The 21,622-nt window shown below is 47.1% G+C and overlaps 1 protein-coding gene across 8 annotated transcripts in view; it reads left to right on the top strand.

Annotated features, from left to right (window-relative positions):
* NUMB (NUMB endocytic adaptor protein) overlaps nt 1-21,622 on the top strand; it is an 824,148-nt gene that overhangs the window by 408,733 nt on the left and 393,793 nt on the right. For all 8 annotated transcript variants that reach the window (XM_069638646.1, XM_069638648.1, XM_069638651.1 and 5 more), the window contains one exon: nt 100-174. In XM_069638646.1, the coding sequence (XP_069494747.1) occupies nt 100-174 (75 nt within the window). The remainder of the gene's footprint in view (nt 1-99; nt 175-21,622) is intronic.

The raw sequence follows: 21,622 nt of genomic DNA, 5'->3' as shown, positions 1-21,622 counted from the left end.
CCTGAAAAGGTGCCACATTGTTTGGTGGCTCTGGGTGGGCGGTGTCTCTTGAAGACTGTTTTATTGGTAGCCCTCAGACCTATTTCTTTCTCCTTTCAGTACCTTGGCCACGTGGAGGTGGACGAATCCAGAGGAATGCACATATGTGAGGAAGCAGTTAAAAGACTTAAAGCTGTATGTATCTCTTCAGATTCACAAATGGAAATAATGTTCTGACGTGCTGAATAATTCAGTGTCCTGGCCTTCTAATCATGGGATGAAAGCATGCCTCGGTTATTTGATCCTGCTTAGAAAATGTGCTAAGATGGTATGAAAATGGCGGTGTGCAGTTGACAATCAAAGGACTGTAACTTTCTCCCAGAATAGAGCTGTGACCGTTTAACAACCGCTCCTTTTAGAAACTGGATCATTGTTTATGCTAATTAAGTTCTAAGCAATGCTTGCCAAGCAGACATACTTTGCCATAATTCAGACTGCATAGCGATTTTTCAGCTTCCAGAAGGAACATCGGTATTCACGTTCGAAATGCAGGTGAAAGCAGCAAGAGTTAAAAAAAATGTTAACGCATTCAATTGCCTGCAGCTGATGGGTAACGCTGCGCTGCCGTCGTCCATATTCCAACACTGCATTACATTTACAGTTGGCAGTAAAACATTGCAAGTGATGCCAGCACAAAGTTTGAAAAGTGTGGCATTCAGTGGCAAAGGAAGTCTTATTGCAGTGCATAAGGAAGCACCACAGAATGTGCTTCTCGAAGGTGTGCAACAGCCTTTCTTGACATCTTCAATTTGTGGGGAGTTTGGAAGTGGTCGTTTTAGAATAAAGTGAATTTAAGCCAGAAACCATTGCTATGTTAAGCGCTGGCGGGAAGGGGGTGTTCATTTTGTTTTTGGCATGTACATTTTAAGCGAAGTTGCATTTTAAGATAATGTATCCTTGGTTCTTGTGAGCATTACCTTTCAACCCGATAAGTTAGGCCCCTATGACGTCTCTCTAAATCAATGGTACGGTTCCCTGTATGGGAAACAGGATACATTCATGTGATGGTGCACATGGACAGATGGGGGGCAGGCTCTGTCATCCTAGGGTTACCATCTCTGCAGGGTACCTTACCACTTATATAGGTTCTCGGTGCCCAGCTAGAAACGTGGAAACAGCTGGACCTTGTACCAGTGGGAACTCGTGATCCTAAGAAGGCTATGTCCTCTTAAAACAAAATGGATGAAGCAAATACTTTAAACCATCATTTCCTGCAAGCATAGACTAAATGGCGTGCTTTCTTTCACATCTTGACTTAGCCAATGTTGCATGCAGAAATTTCTTCTCTTTTTTACTTTCAGAATTTCAGGTATAACGTTAAAATACATTCTCGGCTTAGATTTATTTTTGTAATATATTATGTGAAGCTCTGTGAGATTTGCAAGCTGGCACATTGCTAATACTTACAGTGCTGCGGTATTACTGATCACACTCCAAGCCTCAAAACATATATTCCACCTGTTTTATAAGAAATGGCATATGCTGACAACGTTTACCTTATTGATTTAACGATTTAACACTGCAAATAAAGCCTCAGTATCTGAATGTTCGCAAAATATCTTACAAATATGGTTCATCCATGAATCCCTGAAATCCTGTTGTACTGAGGAAGTCCTATCTTTAGATGTAAAACTGCATACAAAGCTTCTTTTGCTCGAAGAAGAGTACTCTGGGACAGTGGGCATCTGTGTAAACAGATAGCCACGTTTTCATCCCATTTGGAGTGAACCTGCTCCTTAGTCCAGCTCCCCTTTCCTCCTTGTGGATGTTACCCCTCGGAAAGGGATTTTCAAAAACCATGCCGGCCTCATACAGGAACGTGTGCGCATCCTGCAAATGCTCCCTGTCCCAAAAGCTGGAAACATTTGTCAGTGTGGACGGTCCTGGAGCTTTCCATAAAAGTGGACTTCATGGTGCCAACTTTCTCTTTCAAAGGCCCTCCCAATTCCTCTAGAGAAGGGGTTTCACTGGCGTATGTCAGGGGAAGGTCTTTTTCTGTCTCAGACCTTTGTTAGGCCTTGGGTGTCTCAGCAGGAACCACACGTACGCCCTGTAGATTTTGCAATGCGCTTTCAGCCAAATCAGTTCAGATGCAGTTTCCAGGTGGGAGGATGTTTACCACCAGGTATCTAAACAGAACATTTTTTTTAAAGTGCAGACCTACCTCGATTGCAGCAGAGCGCAGTATTTATTTATTTTTGCATTTGTTGCAGCGCACTGAACCCTTGGATATCTAGGTGCTAGTTACATTGAGAGACAAATACAGAATACAGATAAAAGGAAACAAACGCGAAACACAACAGGATAGGAGGGATGTCTTGGTGTCTTAGTTGGTTCAAGGGGGATGAAGGGGGGGGCAGGTATCTGATTGTCTTAGTCTGTTAGCTCTGGAGCTTTTATGCGAAAAGCCAGGTTTTAAAGTTTTTTTCTGAATGTCCAATAGGAGGGTTCCTTACTTAGGGTGATTGTTCAAGAGCTTGGCGGCCATGACAGGAAAGCTGTGTCCTTCTGCACCCTTTCTGGAGAAGGTGGGCACTCTGAGGTGATGGCTGTTTGTGGATCTTAGAGGGTGTGGGGGTGTATCTCCACCTGGTGTGAAAGGTAGGCCGCAGCATTGTTTGTAGTGCGATGGAGAGGGTCTTAACTTTAATCAGTTCCCGGATTGGGAGCCAGTGGCCAACTTTCCTGGCTTTTGTGACATGGTCCTGCTTGGACAAACCCAGGACTGCTTGGAGGGCATTGTTTTGGATGGTTTGCAGCTTGCACAAGTTACGTTCAGAGGTTCCCGCGAAGAGAGCGTTAAAGTAATCCAGATTGGCTCCGGTGATGGCTCTGGCTATGGTGAGTCTGTTGGTAGTGGTAAGGAAAGGCTTGCTGGAGTTGAGTAGTTTTGCGGTGTAGGCAGCGGAGGAGGCAATGGCATTGACCTGGCAAGTGAGGTCAAGGGTGGCGTCTAGGTAGATGCCCAGGGTTTTGACTGCGAAAATGTTTTGATTTGGTTGCTGTCAATGTTAAATGCTTTGTAAGCTGCGTCTATGCTGCAGAGGGTGGAGTGAGAGCCTACAATTAGGGTCTCAGTTTTGTTGTCATTGAGGCATAACTGGTGGGCTGCCATCCAGTTTTGGATAATGTCATAAACTGAGTTGATGGTTGTAGCGTCAAGGTGGTAGGAGCCAGAGAGGGAGAAGGATTTGAGTGTCATCGGCATAATTCATGTAGGTTATGCGGAGTGCATCCAGATAATCAAAAAGGGGTTTAGTGTAAATGTTATACAGGGTTGGGGAGATGCAGGATCCTTGTGGCACTCCACATGTTACTGGTGTCATTTGGGCAGCATGGTCGTCCATGAAGACACAGGAGGATCTGTTTGCTAAAAAGCTTCTGATCCAGTCAGTTGCTGCTGGGGAGAAATGTGTTGTTGTGGTGAGGTGGTTGCAGAGTGTCTGGTAGTCGAATAGGTCGAATGCTGCTGATGGGTCCAGCGTGAGGAGCAGGGCAAGTTTGCCTGAGTCTTTGATGTCTGTTTTTTTTTAGGTCCAGTAGGGTGTTTTCGGTTCCATGCCTTGGTAGGGAGCCTGATTAGCAGGTGTCCCGGATCTGGTGGTCCTCAAGGTATTGTTGGACCTGGATATATGCAGCGCGGTTGAGGATTTTAAGGATGAAGGGTACGGTGGTGATGCAACAGTAGTTAGTGGGGATTGTGGGTTCAAGGGAGGGTTTTTTTCAGAAGCAGGAGGATCCAGGCTTCTTTCATGGCATTTGGCATGGTTTTTGTTATGAAGGAGGAGTTGATCATGGATGTGATGATGGGTGTAAGCGTCTCGGCGCAGTCCTTGATGATGGGGGACGGACCCGCATCCCCTTTGCATCGGTAGGGCTTGAGGCCTTTCATTATATTTGTGACTTCGAGTTCCAATGTCAGGCGGAAGTCATATTGGGAGATGGGTCGGCTGGTGGGGGGGGGGGCGTATGGGCGGCTGCTGGTGTTTTGGCAGGGATGGCCAGTTGCTTGGTGCAGATTTTTGTCTGAGGAAGGTGATTTCCCCTGTATCTTGGTACACCATGTGTCATTTATGATGAGGTCTGAGGGAGGGAGGGAGGGAGAGAGAGAAAGAGGGAGGGAGGAAGAGGAGACGGGCGACTCGAGTTCTCGTAAGATCGTGAAGAGTTTGCAGGTGTTGGATTGTGCGTTGTTTATTCTGGCATTATCACTGCTGGCTTTGGCTGCGTGCATTGCTCTTTTCAAGTCTTTGGCTAGGGAAGTATATTGGGCTTTGGAAACTGTGGACTGGTCTTTTCTCCACGCCGTTTCGGCCACACGTTTCTTGGCGCGGCAGGCAAGGAACCTGGGGGTGAACCAGGCGTTCTTTTTCTAAAGCTTGCTTGGCTTTGCGCTTTTTAAACGGGGCTAGAGTGTCAAAAGCTAGAGCAAATGGTGTGGTCGTATAGTTGGACCAAGGACTCTGGGTTCATGTTGGATAGGATACTGAGGGCTGAGAGCAAGGGTGTGAGGCAGTTTTTGTTCCGGTTTTTAGTGCAACAGGCTAAGGCTTTGGGTTTCATTGGATGACTGGGGCTGAGATTCTTGTTGTTGGAGAGGTCGAATGTGATGGTCAGACCATGGGTAGGTTGTGGTGGTGAAGCTGGTCAAGTTGCAGTTGAGGTCGGCAATCCAAACGAGGGTGCAGCCCTGGATGTGGGATGGTTCAGTGGTTCGGTGAGCAAAGCCGGTGTGGTTAAGGACTGTGGCTAGGCTTTTTGTGTGGGGTTCTATGGGGTCATTGAGGCCAAGGTTGAGGTCCCCCAGGATTAGGATTTCTGAGCCGGGCTTGATGCTGGAATTGTTGATAAGCATGAGGTGTTGCTTGAAGGACGAGATGGGGCCTGGTGGACGATTGCGCAGGTGGAGATTGAGCATATTGGTGGGTGAGAGAGTGAGTTTGTGGACAGCATTTCACATTTTGGAATAAGACTGTTGGTGGTCATGATGGTGATATTATTTTTGTAGATAAGGACTACTCCGCTGCCTCGGCTGTGAGTTCTGTCATTGCACATCATGGCGTATCCTGGGGGATAGCAATGTATAAAGCACGGCCTGCTGCAGGTTGGAGCCATGTTTCCGATATGGCAAGCAGTTCGAGACCAGTGGAGGGGAGGAGGTTGGGGTGCGCAGGGACTGATCCGGCGTTGATCAGGGTGCTTTTGAGGGGCTTGTTGGGAGAGGTCACTGTAGGGGTTGTGGTGGTGAGCGGGCACAGCGTTTTTGGGGTAGGTGGAGGGGGTAGAGAGCCAGGTGCGCAAGCAGAGGAAGCAGAGGAGTTTGTTTCTACCATGGAGGGTGGAGCTGAGGGGGGGCGGCATGGGCTAATTGTGGGTGCAGGGTCTTCTGGTACGGAGCTGGAGGCGCCGATTCCTGATAGTTATTGGGGGAGTTAGGCAGGTGGTGGCCATGGCATCTGCAGGTTTATAGGAAGGTGTTTTGGGGTAAGTAGCGGGTGCAGGTGGTGCAATTGCGCGTGCCCAATGTAGCAGATAGCGTGCCTGGGTTGGTGTCTGGCGCAGCTCGTTGTACAAAATGCAGGGGCCTAGATGCAACTGGCACAATTGCGCTTGCCTAGCGTTGCGAGCGGGTAACAGGCCTGGCCGGGGTACGAGATGTGGGACTTGAATGCAAATGGATCAATTACGCTTGCCTGGTGCAGAAGGTAACGGGCCTGGGCAGGAGTCAGGGCGCAGTTTAGGGTGCAAGATGTGGGCCTAGATGCAAGGGGCGTGCTTGTGCTTGCCTAGTGCAGTGGGTAATGGGCCTGCGCGGGAGTCGGGCGCAGCTTGGTGTACGAGATGCGGCCCTAGCTGCAAGTGGCGTGATTGCGCTTGCCTAGTGCATCAGGTAGTGGGCCTAGGCGGGATTGTGCATTCCTGATGGGATGGGATTTGGGACACCATATCACGGTGTCTAACACCTTCAGCGCACAACACTGCTGCCTTTGCCTGCGCGGGCTTCGCCTTTGTGGGCTTCGGTACCTGGAATATAAGTGATCCTTGCAGGTAGTTGCGTCTGTGTGGCGGAAGTGTAGGCCCGATAGACGGTCAAGCAGAGTCTCGCGCACCTGCGGCACACAACACAGCGGGCTTTGCCTGTGTGGGCTTCGGTACCTGTAATATAGGTATAAATAACAATATAAGCAGTATTGTAAGTTGCGGGCTGTTAGTCCACTGGGATTAGTCCTTGTTCATATGATGTTGGAAAAAAAAAACAAGTTTTGAGAGATTTACCAAACTGGATAATTGTCAGCTTTCTGAGCTGATACCGGGGACTTCCAGAGGGTCGGTTTGTGACAAGAGAAGGATTATTTGCTGGTTCTCTCAAACGAGTTGTGATTCAAGATGATTATTTTATTTGCTGCGTGAGGAGCATGTACCACCAGATATGTGGAGCTTAGCCGCCAGGTACGCTGGTGTGCTACTCGTGACTGCTTTGTAAATGATACATGCAACCTTGAACAGTATCCTGGCTTGGAGAGGAAGTCAAAGTCGTTCGCGTAGGATGGGGATGATTTGGTTGAATTTCCTCGAATCCGTAATAAGACATGCTGCTGGGTGGTGGACTGCTTTTAGAGGAAGGAGGGCATTTTTCCCAATGTTGAGCGAGACCACAAGCGCCTGCACTACAGTCTGGAAGTCCAATGGAGGGTTTGATTTTGCAGAGAGTGGAGATTTGAAACTAGGCCTTTTGGACCTTTCTGGCTCTGTGTTTCTGGAAGGAAATGCTGCTGTCAATAGTGAGGCTTAAGGATTTAGCTGAATCAGAGAGCTACAAATACAATTCTTCTAGGTGCATATCATTGAGTCATTGTTGAACAAGTTGTTGTTTAGTGGGGGGTCCAATGAGGACAAAGTCTGTCTTTAATGGGTTAAGTTTAAGGTAGGCATTAACATCGAGAACTGGATAATGCCTAGGTAATCGTAGAGACGGATGTCCTGTGTTGTCCTTTTCTTTTTTTTACTCTAATGTACAACTATAATCCGCATAATGGCCCAGGGACTCCATGTTAGGGAAATGTGGCACTTAATCTCACACCAAAACAGGTAAGTAAAGCCCTCTTTTCCTAGGCACAACATGATGGCACATCTCTTGTGTGCCATTCAGTTGGGACAAGGTTCTTAACCTTCCTGTGCCTCAGGATGTTTACAGGGGCATGACTCATGGTACCCAGAGGGCCTAATGACGGTCGGGAGACTGAGAGGAGACAGCCTATCACTGGGACTTATCCTGAAGGTCTCTGTTAAACTGCATTTCATCAGCTGGAAGATTGAGGAGGCTTCCTTCTGGTCAACTATGACCACTGCTCCACTCGTTCTCAGTTCGAGACTGGGGGGGCTTTCTCAATCCTTTACCGTCAGAGGCTGCCAAATCCCCCCAGGGTTACAAATCTCTGGTAGAATATTCCACAAGCGTGTGACTTCGTTACTGGGATGGGAGATGCACATCACCTCCACTCCACTAAGCAGTGGTGATAGTGCCTGCAGAAAGCTTCTTAAACAGGTCAGGATGTGCCGTAAAGCTTAGAGGAAGGGACATTTTTCTGGACCATCGGCCTCACTAGGAAGGCTCGCCAGCTCATGGAATATTCACACCCTGCAGGGGTGTTTCACCTCTATAACCACAGAAGACAGTGGGTAATCCCATTGCAGACCATGTTGTCAAATGAGGAGTCACTAACTACATTCCAAAGTGATTAACCATTTTCTAGCACCTCCAGTCCTACCACAGGACCCTTATTTCTCATCAGTACGACACTTAATTTTGTTAAGTTTACTTGACGTAAATGAATATTGGCAGGCCTTTAATGGGGCTGTACACACGCCGTCTTCCGACAAGTCCCAATTCTGCTATCAAGGCTAGCATGGATGGTGCACATGGGTACTTCATCCTGTTGGCTAGGTTCCACACATTTATACGTTCTGATTTTGAGAGTGGCCCTTCCAGTTACTAAGGCCCTCCTCCACCTTCTGCGGTCTACCTTTCCCCCTGCTGCCTCTGCCCAGGTTGCATGTGCTATACTCTATGCAACCTGGTCACCTCGACGTAGCACAATTGTTAGGTCCCGGTCCCGATGTGGTGCACATGGATGAGGACGATGTGGAAGACTTCCTTGTTGAGTTTCACAACCTAGAGACCTCCTCTGCTCCTCCTTCATAGAAAGGGGTCCTTGCAGCAGTTCTTTCTATGAAACCGGACATGTTTGGGTTCTCACTCCAAACTGATGTCCTTAAAGAAGCAATGAAATGTATAAAATGCCACAAAACATGTCCTTGATCACTAACCCATTAATGCAATATTTAGGCTTGAGAAGAAAAACTGTCTGGCCTCAAACCCACCTCCTGTCTGCAATGATGTATTCAGCATTGTAATGCCAACAATCCTTCTCCCTTGGGCAAGGGGAGAAGATGTTGGATAGTTGGGGGGAAAAAGCAGGTTTAAGCCATTAGTCAGCGCCTGAAAGAGGGCAATGTGGCCGCCATTCTAGCTGCTAACATATGCTTATGGAAAGACACCCGAGTTTGCAGATGATATTTCTCCCAAGAGAAAAGAACAGTTTTTGGCGGATGATTCTATGGTGAAGTTGATAGCCCACAATATGCTCGAGACTGCTGCTGGGCATGCAAATGCAGTAGCCAGAGGCTTTCTCAAGGGGTTTAAGAGAAGGTAGATGGTCCAACTTGCAGTGCCCTCCATTTGTGCCATTATTTGGTGTACGAGTTGGCAAAAGAAGAAACCAATGCCATTCTGGCCAAATCGCTTTCAGCCATTACAAGATATTCTGCTAGACATTTTGTGTTCCCTCAGAAAGGAGACTGGGAACAAATTGCACATGGAACTGGAGTCTTCCAAGCAAAGGCTCAGGGCAGGGTCAGGCAGGATGACCCTGGCTGGGACAGTGACGAGGAAGTTGGAAAAAAACATCCATCATATAACATCCACTTTTCCTCTACTGAAAAGCAAAATTGACAACTTTCTTGTCCATTGTCACAATGCCCTTCTAGGGAGCAGAATTTCCCCCCTCTTCCTAGCTTGGCAAAACACTGTACACTTTTGGTACTTCAGAGTGATTTCAGACTGCTTCTCCATCCCTACCCAACAACGCATCACATTTTAATGAAGACTAGTCACTCAATTTAGTTAATTCTTGGCTCATAGACCCATAAAACCATTGCAAATCATTCCACAAGACAATACATAAAATCAATATACACAATAAAATCCATACTTTTGAAAAAAGGTTTTAGCAAATTTCAAAAGTTAAATCAAAAATATACCCTCAAACAATCCTTTTGATATTTTTTTTTATCTGACTGAATTTTGTAAGGCTTCAGTAGCTAGCACAGTCACTTTTTGTGTCCCCAAAACAAAGTGAAAGGATTGGAAGACACGTCATTCACAGACTTTAAACATTTAGATGAGTTAAGTACAGTGAACAAGGTGGTGCAGGCTAGCAAATGGGCTATGTAATAAAGGGTAATCCATCCAAATGCCATGTAAGAAAGGACTGTGATTAAAAAAAGGTCAAACAATGAAAGTGCATATGGGAAGAGAGCTAAGTGCAAAGTGCATATGGTACGTTAGTACCTGGCTAGGGTCAATGAGCTTGTAAACAGCAAGCTCATTGGCCCTCGCCTGGGCCTTACCTGCTCGACCAGCCTCTGAGCCTTGCTGTGTTCCGGTGTTCTCTCCGTGAGTGGCCGCCATGGAAAGATGGAAGGGACTACACAAAATGGCCACCGTGCCAGTGGCCACCGTGCCAGACAGGAACACCCGTCCGATGCCATTCCACGAATTTGGCAAAGAACAATTGTCAAGGTGGGACTGGTCGCAAACGGGTACGTCGCCTACAGTCTACCCTTCATATGCGCAGGGCAACTTTCCCATACGTCCGTACGGACTGGGTACGCAGTGGCTCCAGCAGTCCCCCGCTATCCCGTCGGTACCCCCTGCCACCTCTTCGGCCAGTGAGGAGAGGCTCTTGATAAATTCCTCGGCCTCCTCAGATGGGGGTCATCAAGGAAGTCCTCCCCGCCATGTTAGCAGCACCACAGACGCCTCCATTGGGCTACCTGACCCCGATGCAGCCGCCTCCTCAGGCTCCACAGCCAACTCTGCAACCAGCCGCCTCCTCAACCTCCGGCTGCGGTCTCTGAACCCCAGCCTCCGGCGCCATTTACCCCTCCTCCACAAGATCCTCTGGATCTGCAGGTCATGGACGAGGAGGAGGATCCGGACACGCCATCCTCGGCCAGAGCCTTCCCTGAATGTCTTGCTGGCCTGGAGGAGTACCTAGGCCTCCTTCAGCCCGAGGTCGAACAGCGGGGGTTCTGGCTGAAGTCCTCAGAAGGCGCCCCTCTGCCAACACAGGGATTCCACTGCAAACCGATGTAGTCTCCCTCGCCAAGAAGGGTTGGCTCAAGCCCCACTCAGTCACGCCGGTCAACCGACACCTGGATGCCAAGTACAGGCAGATGGAGGGGGGCACACTCTTGCTCTCGACCCATCCTCAGCCACACTCCTCAGTGATTGCTGTGGTATCACTTTACTGCAAGCCTCAGTTGTCCTCAGCGGCCTCCTCTGCGGCGCTGCTAGGCAAGGAGGAGAAAATCTTGGAGGCTTATAGCAAGAAGATCGACTCCAACGCCTCCCTGCGCCAGGCCAACGAAGATGCCATGCTGGCTGCCGCCAACCAACGGTTATGGCAGGAAATTGCGGACTTCCTCCCGGAACTCCTCTCCCAATGCCAATCACGCTTCAAGGCGGGGCTAGCAGTGGCCAAGCTCGTGGCGCATGACCTCATGGAATCCACTGTGGCGCATATCGATACCTCGGGGCGAGCCATCTGCATTGCCACTGACATGAGGCGCACAGCCTGGCTCAGGGCGACGAAATTCAACCCAGACGTCCAAGAGCGCATTCTAGATCTGCCGTTTGAGCGGGGGGGGGGCTCTTCCACTCCTCTACGCATGAAGCTGGATAAGAACAACAGCTCACAAACGGCAAAATCTTTGTCCATTTTTACAAAGACCACGCCCAAATCTTACACCCAATCTCAGCAGCGCTCAGAGAATGGTCGTACATATGGAGGCTTCCGCGGCTTCCAGGAACGTAGATCCAGACAGCCGGACTGCTCACCGTCTCAGAGCTGGCGCAAACGACAAAAAGGGGGCTAGGGGGAGTAAGGGCTTTTTTCAGTCCCCCTGCTCAGTCTCAGCCTCTGAGGGAAAGCAGGCATGACACGCCCCTTCGGGTCCACGTGTCTCCGGTGCGGGGCGGCCTTGCTCTCCTTGCAAATTTCTGGCGCCAGAATTTCGCAGACCCCTGGATCCTCTCCGTAGTATCCACGGGGTACCGCCTACCCATCCCAGCCTCTCCTCCCTCCAACCCTTCCCTGCCCTCCCCCAGGTTGGGACAGCAACTCTTTTGGCGGTGATCCGGTCGCTCGTTGAGAGCCAGACAGTGGAGGAAGTTCCAGCCAGACTTTGGCTTCTACTCCAGGATTTTCGCCATTCAGAAGAAGAACCAGGCGGGCCTGAGAGTTGTGCTGGACCTTTCCACCCTCAACCTCTCCTTACCCCTGCAAAAGTTCTAGATGGTTACGCCAGCTTTTATAGCGGAGACATTGGACAAGGGAGACTGGATGTGCTCCCTAGACCTGAAGGACGCGTACCTACACGTCCCGATTTGGCAGCCCCATCGTCCTTTCCTACAGTTCAGGATCATGGGCTACCATTTCCAATACAAGGTCCTCCCATTTGGCCTCAACTCTGCGCCCAGGGTCTTTACCAGACTCATGAACTGGGTAGCGGCCCTCCTCAGAGAGCAGGGCCTCCACATCTATTCATACCTCGACGACTGGCTCGTCAGGGCTACATCTCTGGGGGCCGTCCACCACTCCTCCCATGCCCTCATGAACACACTGCACGACCTGGGCTTCTCGCTCAACCTCAAGAAGTCACAGCTGCTCTCTACGCAGACTCTGACATTCTTGGGACTCATTTGGGACACGTGCTGCGAGAAGGTCTTCCCGACGGAAGACAAGATCTCGGCCATCAAGAGGGCCTCCTTCCACTTCCTCAGCAGAGAGGTGACCTCGGCTTGGTGGTATCAACATCTCCTGGGTCTACTAGCGGCTGCGCAGCTAGCCGTCCCACACACAAAACTAAGGATGAGAAGGATTCATCTGCAATTCGCAGCCTCATGGAGTCAGGAGCGGGGCTCTCAATCCGAAATGATCAAGCTCTCCATCTCTCCACCCGGACCTAACTTGGTGGTCCAGGGACTGCAACCTACGAACGGGCAAGCCCTTCCGGCCGCCGTCTCCGCAGGCCACCATCACGACACACTCCTCGCTCGAGGGAGCCACCCTGGACGATCTCTCGGTCCACAGCACCTGGACTCGACAGGAGGAATACCACATCAATTAGTTGGAGCTGAACGCCATCTGTCTAGCGCTTAGAGCATTCCTACTACTTCTCAAGGGCAAGGTTGTCCTCATCCAGTCAGACAACTCGACCAGCATGTACTAAGGCAACAAACAGGGAGGCACCAGATCCCCTCCTCTGTGCAGGCTGGCGATCAGCATGTGGGAATGGGCCTTGGAAAATGAAATTTTCCTTTCAGCAGTCCACCACCCGGGGGAATCCAACCTGGAAGCGGACAGGCTCTTCAGGCTGGGAGCGGACAATTACAAGTGGCAGTTCAACAACCCCGTTATTCAGGAGATTTTCAACAAGTGGGGTCATCCCCAAGTGGATCTCTTTGCCACCTGGTACAACAAGAAGTGCCCCCCAGTTCACATCCTGGCAGGGTCAGGGCCCCGGCTCTCTGGGCGACGCATTTCACCTCCAGTGGACCTACGCCTTTCCATCCACCCCCTGATCCACAGGGTAATTTGCAAGATCAAGGAATTGCACTGACTCCTCATCATTCTGATTGCTCCATGGTGGCCGGCCAGACCATGGTTTTCGGGGCTTCTCAGCCTCTCAGAAGTGCCTCCGATACACCGCCCGACGTGCCCAGCACATCTTCTAGCACAGCAGGGGGCACATCATCCACCCCGCACCAAGGAAACTAGCCCTCACAGCGTGATACCTGAGCAGGTTACGCTTCGGCACCTTAGCCTCGCACATGCAAATCTGTAAATCATACATAGCGGCAGGAGCAAAGCCACCAGGGCCCAGTACAAGAGAAAATGGACCAGATTCTGCCACTGGGCAGACTCCAAGGTAATTGACCCCTTGGCCTGCAATTTGGATGACGTGCTCTCCTTTTCGGTGCACCTCGCTCACTCGGGCGTACAGGTCGACGCCTGCTGTACATACCTCGCAGTCATTGGGGCTTACAGGAACTCGGAGGAAGGCATCTTCTCCTCCTCCAACCCTATCGTCAAGAAACTGACTGGTCTCGCCAAGCTCTACCCACCAGTCAAGAGACTGCACTCGGTGTGGGACCTTAATATAGTCTTGGGCAGCCTGGCGCACAAGCCATTCGAGCCAATGGCGTCCGTGGACATTAGGCTGGTCACCATCAAGACGGCCTTACTAGTCGGTCTTACCTCGGCTCGCAGTGTCAGTGAGATTCAGGTGCTGGTCGCCTCTGAACCATATACCACCTTTCACAGGGACAAGGTAGTCATGCGGACGCAGCCGACATTTCTGCCCAATGTTCCATCTGCATTTCACTTGAACGGGGAGATAGTCCTTCCTACGTTCTTTCCCGATCCCAAGGACGAAGCACAGAGGGTGCTGCACTGCCTGGATGTCAGGCGCGCCCTAAAATTCTACTTGGACAGGACCAAGGGCTTCCGCAAGTTGGACGCCATGTTTGTCACTTTCGGCGGTTCTAGGCCAGGCTATCAGGCCTCTAGGGCTTCCATATCCTGCTGGATGGTTTCTGCCATCAAAGAAGAATGAGGGCCGGCACAAATGCCGCTTCCGGCCAACATGCATGCCCACGCAGTCAGGGCCAAGGTAACGGCCATCGCATTCCAGCGCCATGTCCCTTGGCAAGTCATAGCAGGGCGGCCACCTGGGTCTCTCCCTTGGCTTTCTGCAAGCATTACTGTTTGGATGCTGGCTCTAGATCTGATGCAGATTTCAGACAGCCGGTTCTCTGGCACCTATTTGCTTAAGGAGGGTCTCCTCTCCACCCTTGGGCTACAATCAGTTGTAATCGCCTATACAGTATGGAGGAAAGGTGACGGGACGTAAGAGTAATTATAAGTTACTGACCGTAGTGACTAACGCACTCAAACCATAGTCCATAGTCCCCTTTCTTCCATACGTCCCACCAACCTACCCCCTAATAATACTGGTGTCATAAGGCAATGTTAAATCTATTGTCGACGCGTCAATGGGGACTGAGGTGTGGTGCCGGAGGGCGGAGTCAGGGCAGCGCTTGCTCCCTGGGCCGCGCCCCCACGCACCTCTAAATTTAAAGGGGAAGAAGGTTTTTTCTGGTGAAAAAGGTTCCGTCTCCCGTCCCCTGGAAGGGACACCCATACAGTATGGAGGGAAGGGGACTATGGACTAAGAGTACGTTAGTCACTACGGTGAGTAACTAATAATTTAGTACCTGGCGAGGGTCAATGAGCTTGTAAAAAGCAAGCTCATTGGCCCTCGTCCGGGCCTTACCTTCTCGACAAGCCTACAAGCCCTGCTGTGTTCCAGTGTTCTCTCCGTGAGCGGCCACCATGGAAAGATGGAAGGCACTGCATGTAGTACCCCAGTACGACGTGCCGGGGTACTAATGGCGATATGACTCGCGGAAGGGGGGCATTACCAGTCGGGTAATGCCCGGCAGGCTTTGATTAGGCTTCTAACTGTGGCCCCAGAGACATTACCTGATTGGTAATGCCCCCCTCCCCCATTCGTGTCATATTATCTAAAGAATGCCCAGGGATTGATTAATTAAATCCATCCATTCAAACTCTGGCCAAAGTTGGAGGGAATATTCAGATAAGGCAAGATCTCCTTTTTATGAATAATTTTTCTTACTCCACGCAAAGTCCCCTATAATCTCTCACCTACATCCCTCAAGAATTTTGGCTAAACAGAAAAAGAAAGGAGTGCTAGCCCAAGATATTTATTTCTGGGCAACCGCACTCTGCCAACACAGTTTTAGACTTAAAAAATCAAGTCTTTCATTTGTAGATATACAGAATTGTAGTGCTTCTGTTAGTTACCCAATACCACTATTCCCCAAACGCGCTCTTAACTAGGTCTTTCTAGTGACACTTGTGAGAAACATGAGGGAGTCCTCACAACTACTCCTGTTGGAGCCTCTTCTCAGGTGGCCAGGCAAAGGCCCTTGCTTTTGGATCCTGACCCTGGGGGTGGAGATGCGAGGGCGGGTCTTTGGGGTTTGAGGGGGGGAGGATGTCCACAGGCGAGACATGGTACCCCCTTTTTCCTTTGATACCAAGCTTACCCTCCCCTTATAGGTTGTCGCCAATCACTTCCTTTCATTTTCCCTCATTCATACCTCTCTAGTACTGGGAAGAGGTGATGAGAAGTGATACACTCCAACATGTCATTACACCACCCTGGTACTGAGACAATGAAGAGGCCTATGGACTGTTGCGAGAGTCGGGCATGTCCAGAGAACGCCAATAGCTATGGTCAGGCAAATAGAATTAAGGGCTTGCAGGTGCATATAAGGTGGAGCCGACAGTCAGTATGGGGAGACCAGTAGGAGAGGAGCTGGGCCAGGAGGTTCAGGCCTGCGAGGAGAGAAATCCTGTTAAGAGGATGGCGGCCGTCGAGGGTCCTGCCTGGAGGCCTGGATGCTGGCAATTATCCCGGAGAGTCTGCGATGCTGAGGCCCAAGTGGGTCGTGGGACGGTCACAGCTGTTAAAGCGTACTTGGTCCGGTGCCCACAGTCGAAGCTGTGGGACACAGAAGAGACCCCAGTGCTGCAAGCTACCGGCAGCGTCTGTGAGCGGGGTTATAGGTGATAGGACCGAAAACAAAGAGCTGAAAAACAAAAGGATCTAATTAAAAGGATCGAAAGTCAAAGTTTTGACATCTGGTCGAAAAAAAGGATCGAAGGTTAAACAACATAATACTTGAAAACTCGATCGATAAAGGATTAAAACAATAGGTAGGAACGACAAGTAAAGCACCTTGTGTAGAGAGCATACGTGCGGGTGACAGTTGAAAACAAACTGTCAGTGCGTGAGAGAAGGTGACTAGGAAACACCAGCTGACACAAGAAACTAATTACGTGACTGAAATCATCAGGTAAGCAAAACGCATGAAACTGATGAAATAATAGTAAAAGACACACATTTGAGTCAGCAAACAATAATTAACCATAAATGTCGCTGTTTCAGATACATGAGTGCGAAAATTGAGTATATAAAATCTCAAATGGGAGGAACCCAATTAGTGTACAAAGGCTACACCTTTAATAGAGAAATAACACGTAAAGAATCCACATACTGGAAATGTACTGAATATAGTAAATTAAAGTGTACAGGAAGAGCGATCAAAGAAGGTGAAAATATAAGATGTACAGGAGAACACAACCATATGCCTGACACTACAGCGATAATAATTAAAAGGTCGATAAATGAAATTAAAAGAAATGCAGAATAAAATCGTAATGAAGCGAGTAGCTCAATAGTGAACAAAACATCTGGAAAAATTCTGCTCCATGTAGCGGCCCAAATGCCGAACACAAAACTATTAAAAAGAAGCATACATAGACAAAAACAACAGAAAGAAAACCTGCTGATGGCACCACAAACATATCTTGACATAAATGTACCTGATATTTTACAAAAAACTGAAAATGGAACAATTTCTGTTTGCAACATTGGATATTAAAGATGAGAAAATATTGATTTTTACTACTGATAATAATTTATCACATCTAGGAAATCCATCGATATGGCACGGAGATGCAACTTTTAAATCATGTCCAGAACCCTTTCATCAATTTTATAGCATTCATGATACAATCAATGGAACAGTAATACCTTTAACTTATGTGTTAATGCCGGGCAAAACCGAAGAACTATACAAGTTTGTATTTACGAAAATCAAGGAATCAATACCAGATAAAGCACCGAATACAATAATCATGGACTTTGAGCAGGGTCAACTGAAAGGTTTTCAAACAACGTACCCAAACACACACATACAGGATGTTTTTTTTAATTTTGGATAAGCAATATGGCAAACTACAAAAGTTAGGCCTAAGAACAAAATACATTGAAAACAGTGACTTTCAGCACCAAATGAAACAAATATATGCATTGGCATTTGTAAAAGAGGACAAAGTGATTACATATTATGAGAGATTGATTGCAACACCATATTTCACAATAAATGAGGACGAATTAGCTGATTTGATGGATTATTTAGAAAAAAACATGGATAGGACAACTAACAAGAAAAGGAACAAGAAGATGAGCCAAATACCCAATTTCAATTTGGAACTGTTACCAGGCGGTAAAAGAAAACTGGCCAAGAACGAACAATATTCAGGAAGGTTGGCATAGCAAAATAAACAAAGAATTCAACGTAAATAACCCCAACTCGTGGCATTTCCTAAAACACCTTAAAATGGAGCAAACAACACAGGAAATAAAAATCGCACAAACAATTTTGATGGAAAATACTCATAAACAAAAAAATAAATACAGGGATTATGAAGAGAGAATAACAAGCATAGTGAACAATTTTGAGTCAATGGAATCAATGCAGTATTTAGAATCCATATCTTATAACTTGAAATGTTAAAATTAATAAACAAAAACTCACCCAAATCACAGAATCTGCAATCCAAATAAAGTACCAAAATCCAAGAAATCCCAAATTGAACCAATCCGTAACATCAGAAATCCATAATCCGCATCCGAAATCCATCCAAGAGTAAAGCAAAAACCAATCCAGGAAGAAAAAAAAACATTAAAAAAGTGAAATCCATGCAGAAAAAATCATTGCAAATCCAAATGAAGCATCCATCCATGTGTAGAAATAATCCATTCCCCGATGAAAAAACAGTCAAAAAAGCCACCTCTCCTTGGAAAAAAAAACGCTCCTGCATGAAAAATAACAAATCCATTAAAAAAAACGAAAGTGCGCACGCATAGCAACCTGTCAGAACAAAAAGAACTTGTAAAATGGGGACCAAGCAAAAATGCGTAAACGTGGGACGTCATACGTTGGACGCTGGAAACATAAACAAAACTTGAATAATAGAATAAGTAATCCAGCACCGCCATCTACAGTTTAAATAGTATACCAGTTACAAAAATTAAAACAAGTTTAAATGTTTAATATATTTATTTAAAAAAAGGCAAATATTATTTATATATTATCTGTTATTTATACAGTTTAAAATGATATATACATACAAATAAAATAAATACATTAACAGTATTAAAATAAATTCAATGTTAAAATAAAACCATTATTACAATGATTGTCTCTATTATTATTATTAGATATATTTTTCGAAAATGTTTGAAAATGATTCTCACAAATGACTATTCGAAACTAAGGTTATTAGTACAAATGTATCCTCAACTATTGTATTCGATCCTTTTGTTTTCGATCTTTTGACTGGACACCTGCGAGTGGAGCTGCCGGCAACCTACAGAGAGATTTCAAAGTGGGAGCGTTGCTCAATCGTGTGTGCGGAGCAGAGACCAAGGAAAGATGCCTGGTGGTGCCGCCAAGGACTGGTGTGTGAATCAAAGGGAACACCAGTACTGGGGTGCTCCTGGGGTTGCTACAGGCCAAATGTAATTGACGGATAAGCAAAAGGAAATTTGCAACTAAAAGGGAACCCAAAGTGAGGGGTTGTCTTGAACAATTTGAGCAAGATGAACTGTAAGTGAAAGAATGGGAAATAAGCATTATTGAATACCGAACTAAATGAAAGCTTTGATAAGCTTATCAATGGAATGCAGGAATGTGTGAAGCACATAATAAATATTGAAAGACAAAGAATGAATCTTGCGTCATGATACCTTCTCACACTGTACAAGGGAGACGCACAAAAAATGTATCTCCTTTTCCTACTTAGTTGTACAGCATACTAATTTATTGAAGTTCAATTAACCTATTTAGTTGTGAAATTGGCTAGGAGCAAAGTACTTTGCCAAAACCTAGCATAGAGCTGCGTTTTTTAAATGGGTTCATCTTGAAGAGCTAGCCAGGGTTCTTCAGATTAATGCTCTAGAGTGGGTGCCACTCTCTGAGACAGAAGTTGTTCTTTGCTTTTGTGAAGAAATACAAAAGGTGTCAGTGAGCGGGCGCAAGTATTTCTTGGACCTTTCAGAGTTCAACATGAATTCTATAAGTGAAACAGCTCCAGATGATGCAGGAGGTAGTGTATGTTAATGCTGGATCCCCAGGTTGTGTACATGCACATACTTATTTTGTATTCTGTTAGTATGTTCCTCCAATTTGCCACACCTAACCAGTTCTTCCAGTTCAGGATCCTCCCCTTTGGCCTCAAGCCCCAAGAGTATTTATTGAGGTGTTAGTGGCAGCCAAAGTGTGTCTGAGCCAATGGGGTGCATTGCTATGCTTTTTGGATGGTTGCTTTACTTGTGTCTCATCTCCAGAAGCGGTTTGGTTATCCCTAGATTCGACACTAGACTTAGTCTTCACATTGGGCCTATAAGAAATCTCAATAATGTAATGATTGATTTAATTAATAAGCCTCTTTCTTTCGTACCTTCCTTCTTTATGGCTGAAAATCCTTGGTCAATCGGCACCAGCAATATGTTGAGATTAACAGTAATCCTAAACAGACCTACTTGACCAGAACAGGAAACTGAGTCCACCCTGTTGTCAGTCATTGGCGATCTAAAAAATCTAGTATCGGGCCATTTACAGCCTAAGTGCTGCTCCTCTTGTAAGCAGCATTCATTATGGCACACCAACCCATTTTACTGAAAAGACTTTGAGAGATTGGCATTGCAGGGACTGCCTTTCAAAGAACTGCAGTTGGATCCCACCCTTCTTTTACGTCTGCCTTCATCCTATACCTATTGTGCACAATGCTGGCCCATCTTTCTCTTTCTGCCGTAGGACTAAAGCTACCAGAATTATTGCAGCATATGCCCGACTTCACCATCCGTTCGGAAGAGAGGCGGAGAGTGAGGAAACCATAAAAAGCCACGCCAGTCAAACTGGCAACTGGGAAGCTCCATTAAACGCAGCCATTATTTCTAACATCCTCTTTGTTCATAGCCGGCCGCCATTACAAAGATCTGGCGTGGCAGCGTACGAAAATGCGGGTGACAATGGTAACCCTGCCCCTAGAAAGAAAGAAGGCTGTGGTTAGCCCAGGGAACCAGCTGATGTAGAGCGCCTGGGTATAAGAACAGAGCGAACTGGTCAGTGAGGTTTGTTTGGGTTAGGTCAGAGGATGTGGACCGAGAGACTAAGAGGAGGAAGGACGGTGCAGCACAGCATGGAGGAAGATTGTAGAGAACATTTGCAAGGTCAGGTATTGGTTGGTGAAAGAAAGTGGTACTTGGGAGTGAGTGTGTGCATGGTAGACTGAGTGAAATTATGTGAGAGTGCAGGGGAGTAAGTAAGGCTGAGTTGAAAGAAAAGTGATTGCGAGAGTAAAAGAAGGGTGACTGGAAGGAAGAGGGTTGGAGTGGAGTGCACTGTGAGAGGGGAGACTAGGAGAGGGGAGAGAGTAGTAGAGTGGAGAGTAGTGGCACAGTGCAAAGGAGATCATCTGGTTGTCAGCGAGAGGGAGAGAAAGAGTGGGAGGGTCAGAGTAGAAAGGGGAAAGGAGGGATAGATCAGGGCAAGTGGTAAAGGTGTGTGAAAGGAAAGGACAGTGTGTGAAAGAAAAGGATACATTGAGACCTCCGCGATTGGAAGATACCTGTTCTTGATAAAATTCTTATTGTGGTTAGGATTAGCCTAGATTTCTTTCAAGAGGAAACATGATGGATAAAATGTTTGCCTTTCGGCCATCACAACCACTCAGTTACTAGATAGTAGGGGTTTCAGATCTCTAGTGACCATCTTGGGGTACAGGGAAGCCTGGGCTAGAGAGGGAATAACAGTGGGTAGAAGAGAGAGTGATGGATGTCCCCATTTTGAATCTTTCAATAACCCTCAAACTGTTTCAGAGTTGGTATATTCTTTGGCCATCTGTAACAACATTCCAATGCTTCCTAAACTGTCTTATTCTAAAGTCTGTTTAAAGTTTTAATTCTGGTCTTATTTCTATTAATTGATGGATCAATCATACACTGTTTAAGGGCTATCCATCCAAAACTGAGATTCTTGTGGTGGTTCGGATTCACACCAATAGTATATGGTCTTGGCTTGCAGAACTTGAAAATGTCCTACTCTGGCACATTAACTTAAAAAGCTTTGTGTTATGATTCAGCCAGTTACAAACCATTAATACTCAGGTAGCAGACTTAAAACAAGTACAAGCATGTTTTCTCTTTTTATATTCTTTAAGACCCAGCTTTCAATTTTGTAATCACATTTATAGAATTTCAGTAGTTGTGGCACCGGTCTTGTCTAGACTACACTTTG

Source organism: Ambystoma mexicanum, chromosome 14, assembly GCF_040938575.1.
Source record: "Ambystoma mexicanum isolate Mex_15411 chromosome 14, UKY_AmexF1_1, whole genome shotgun sequence".
NCBI classification, from domain to species: Eukaryota; Metazoa; Chordata; class Amphibia; order Caudata; family Ambystomatidae; genus Ambystoma; species Ambystoma mexicanum.
Note: the sequence above shows the minus strand (reverse complement) of the source record. Positions and strands in the feature narration are given on the sequence as shown.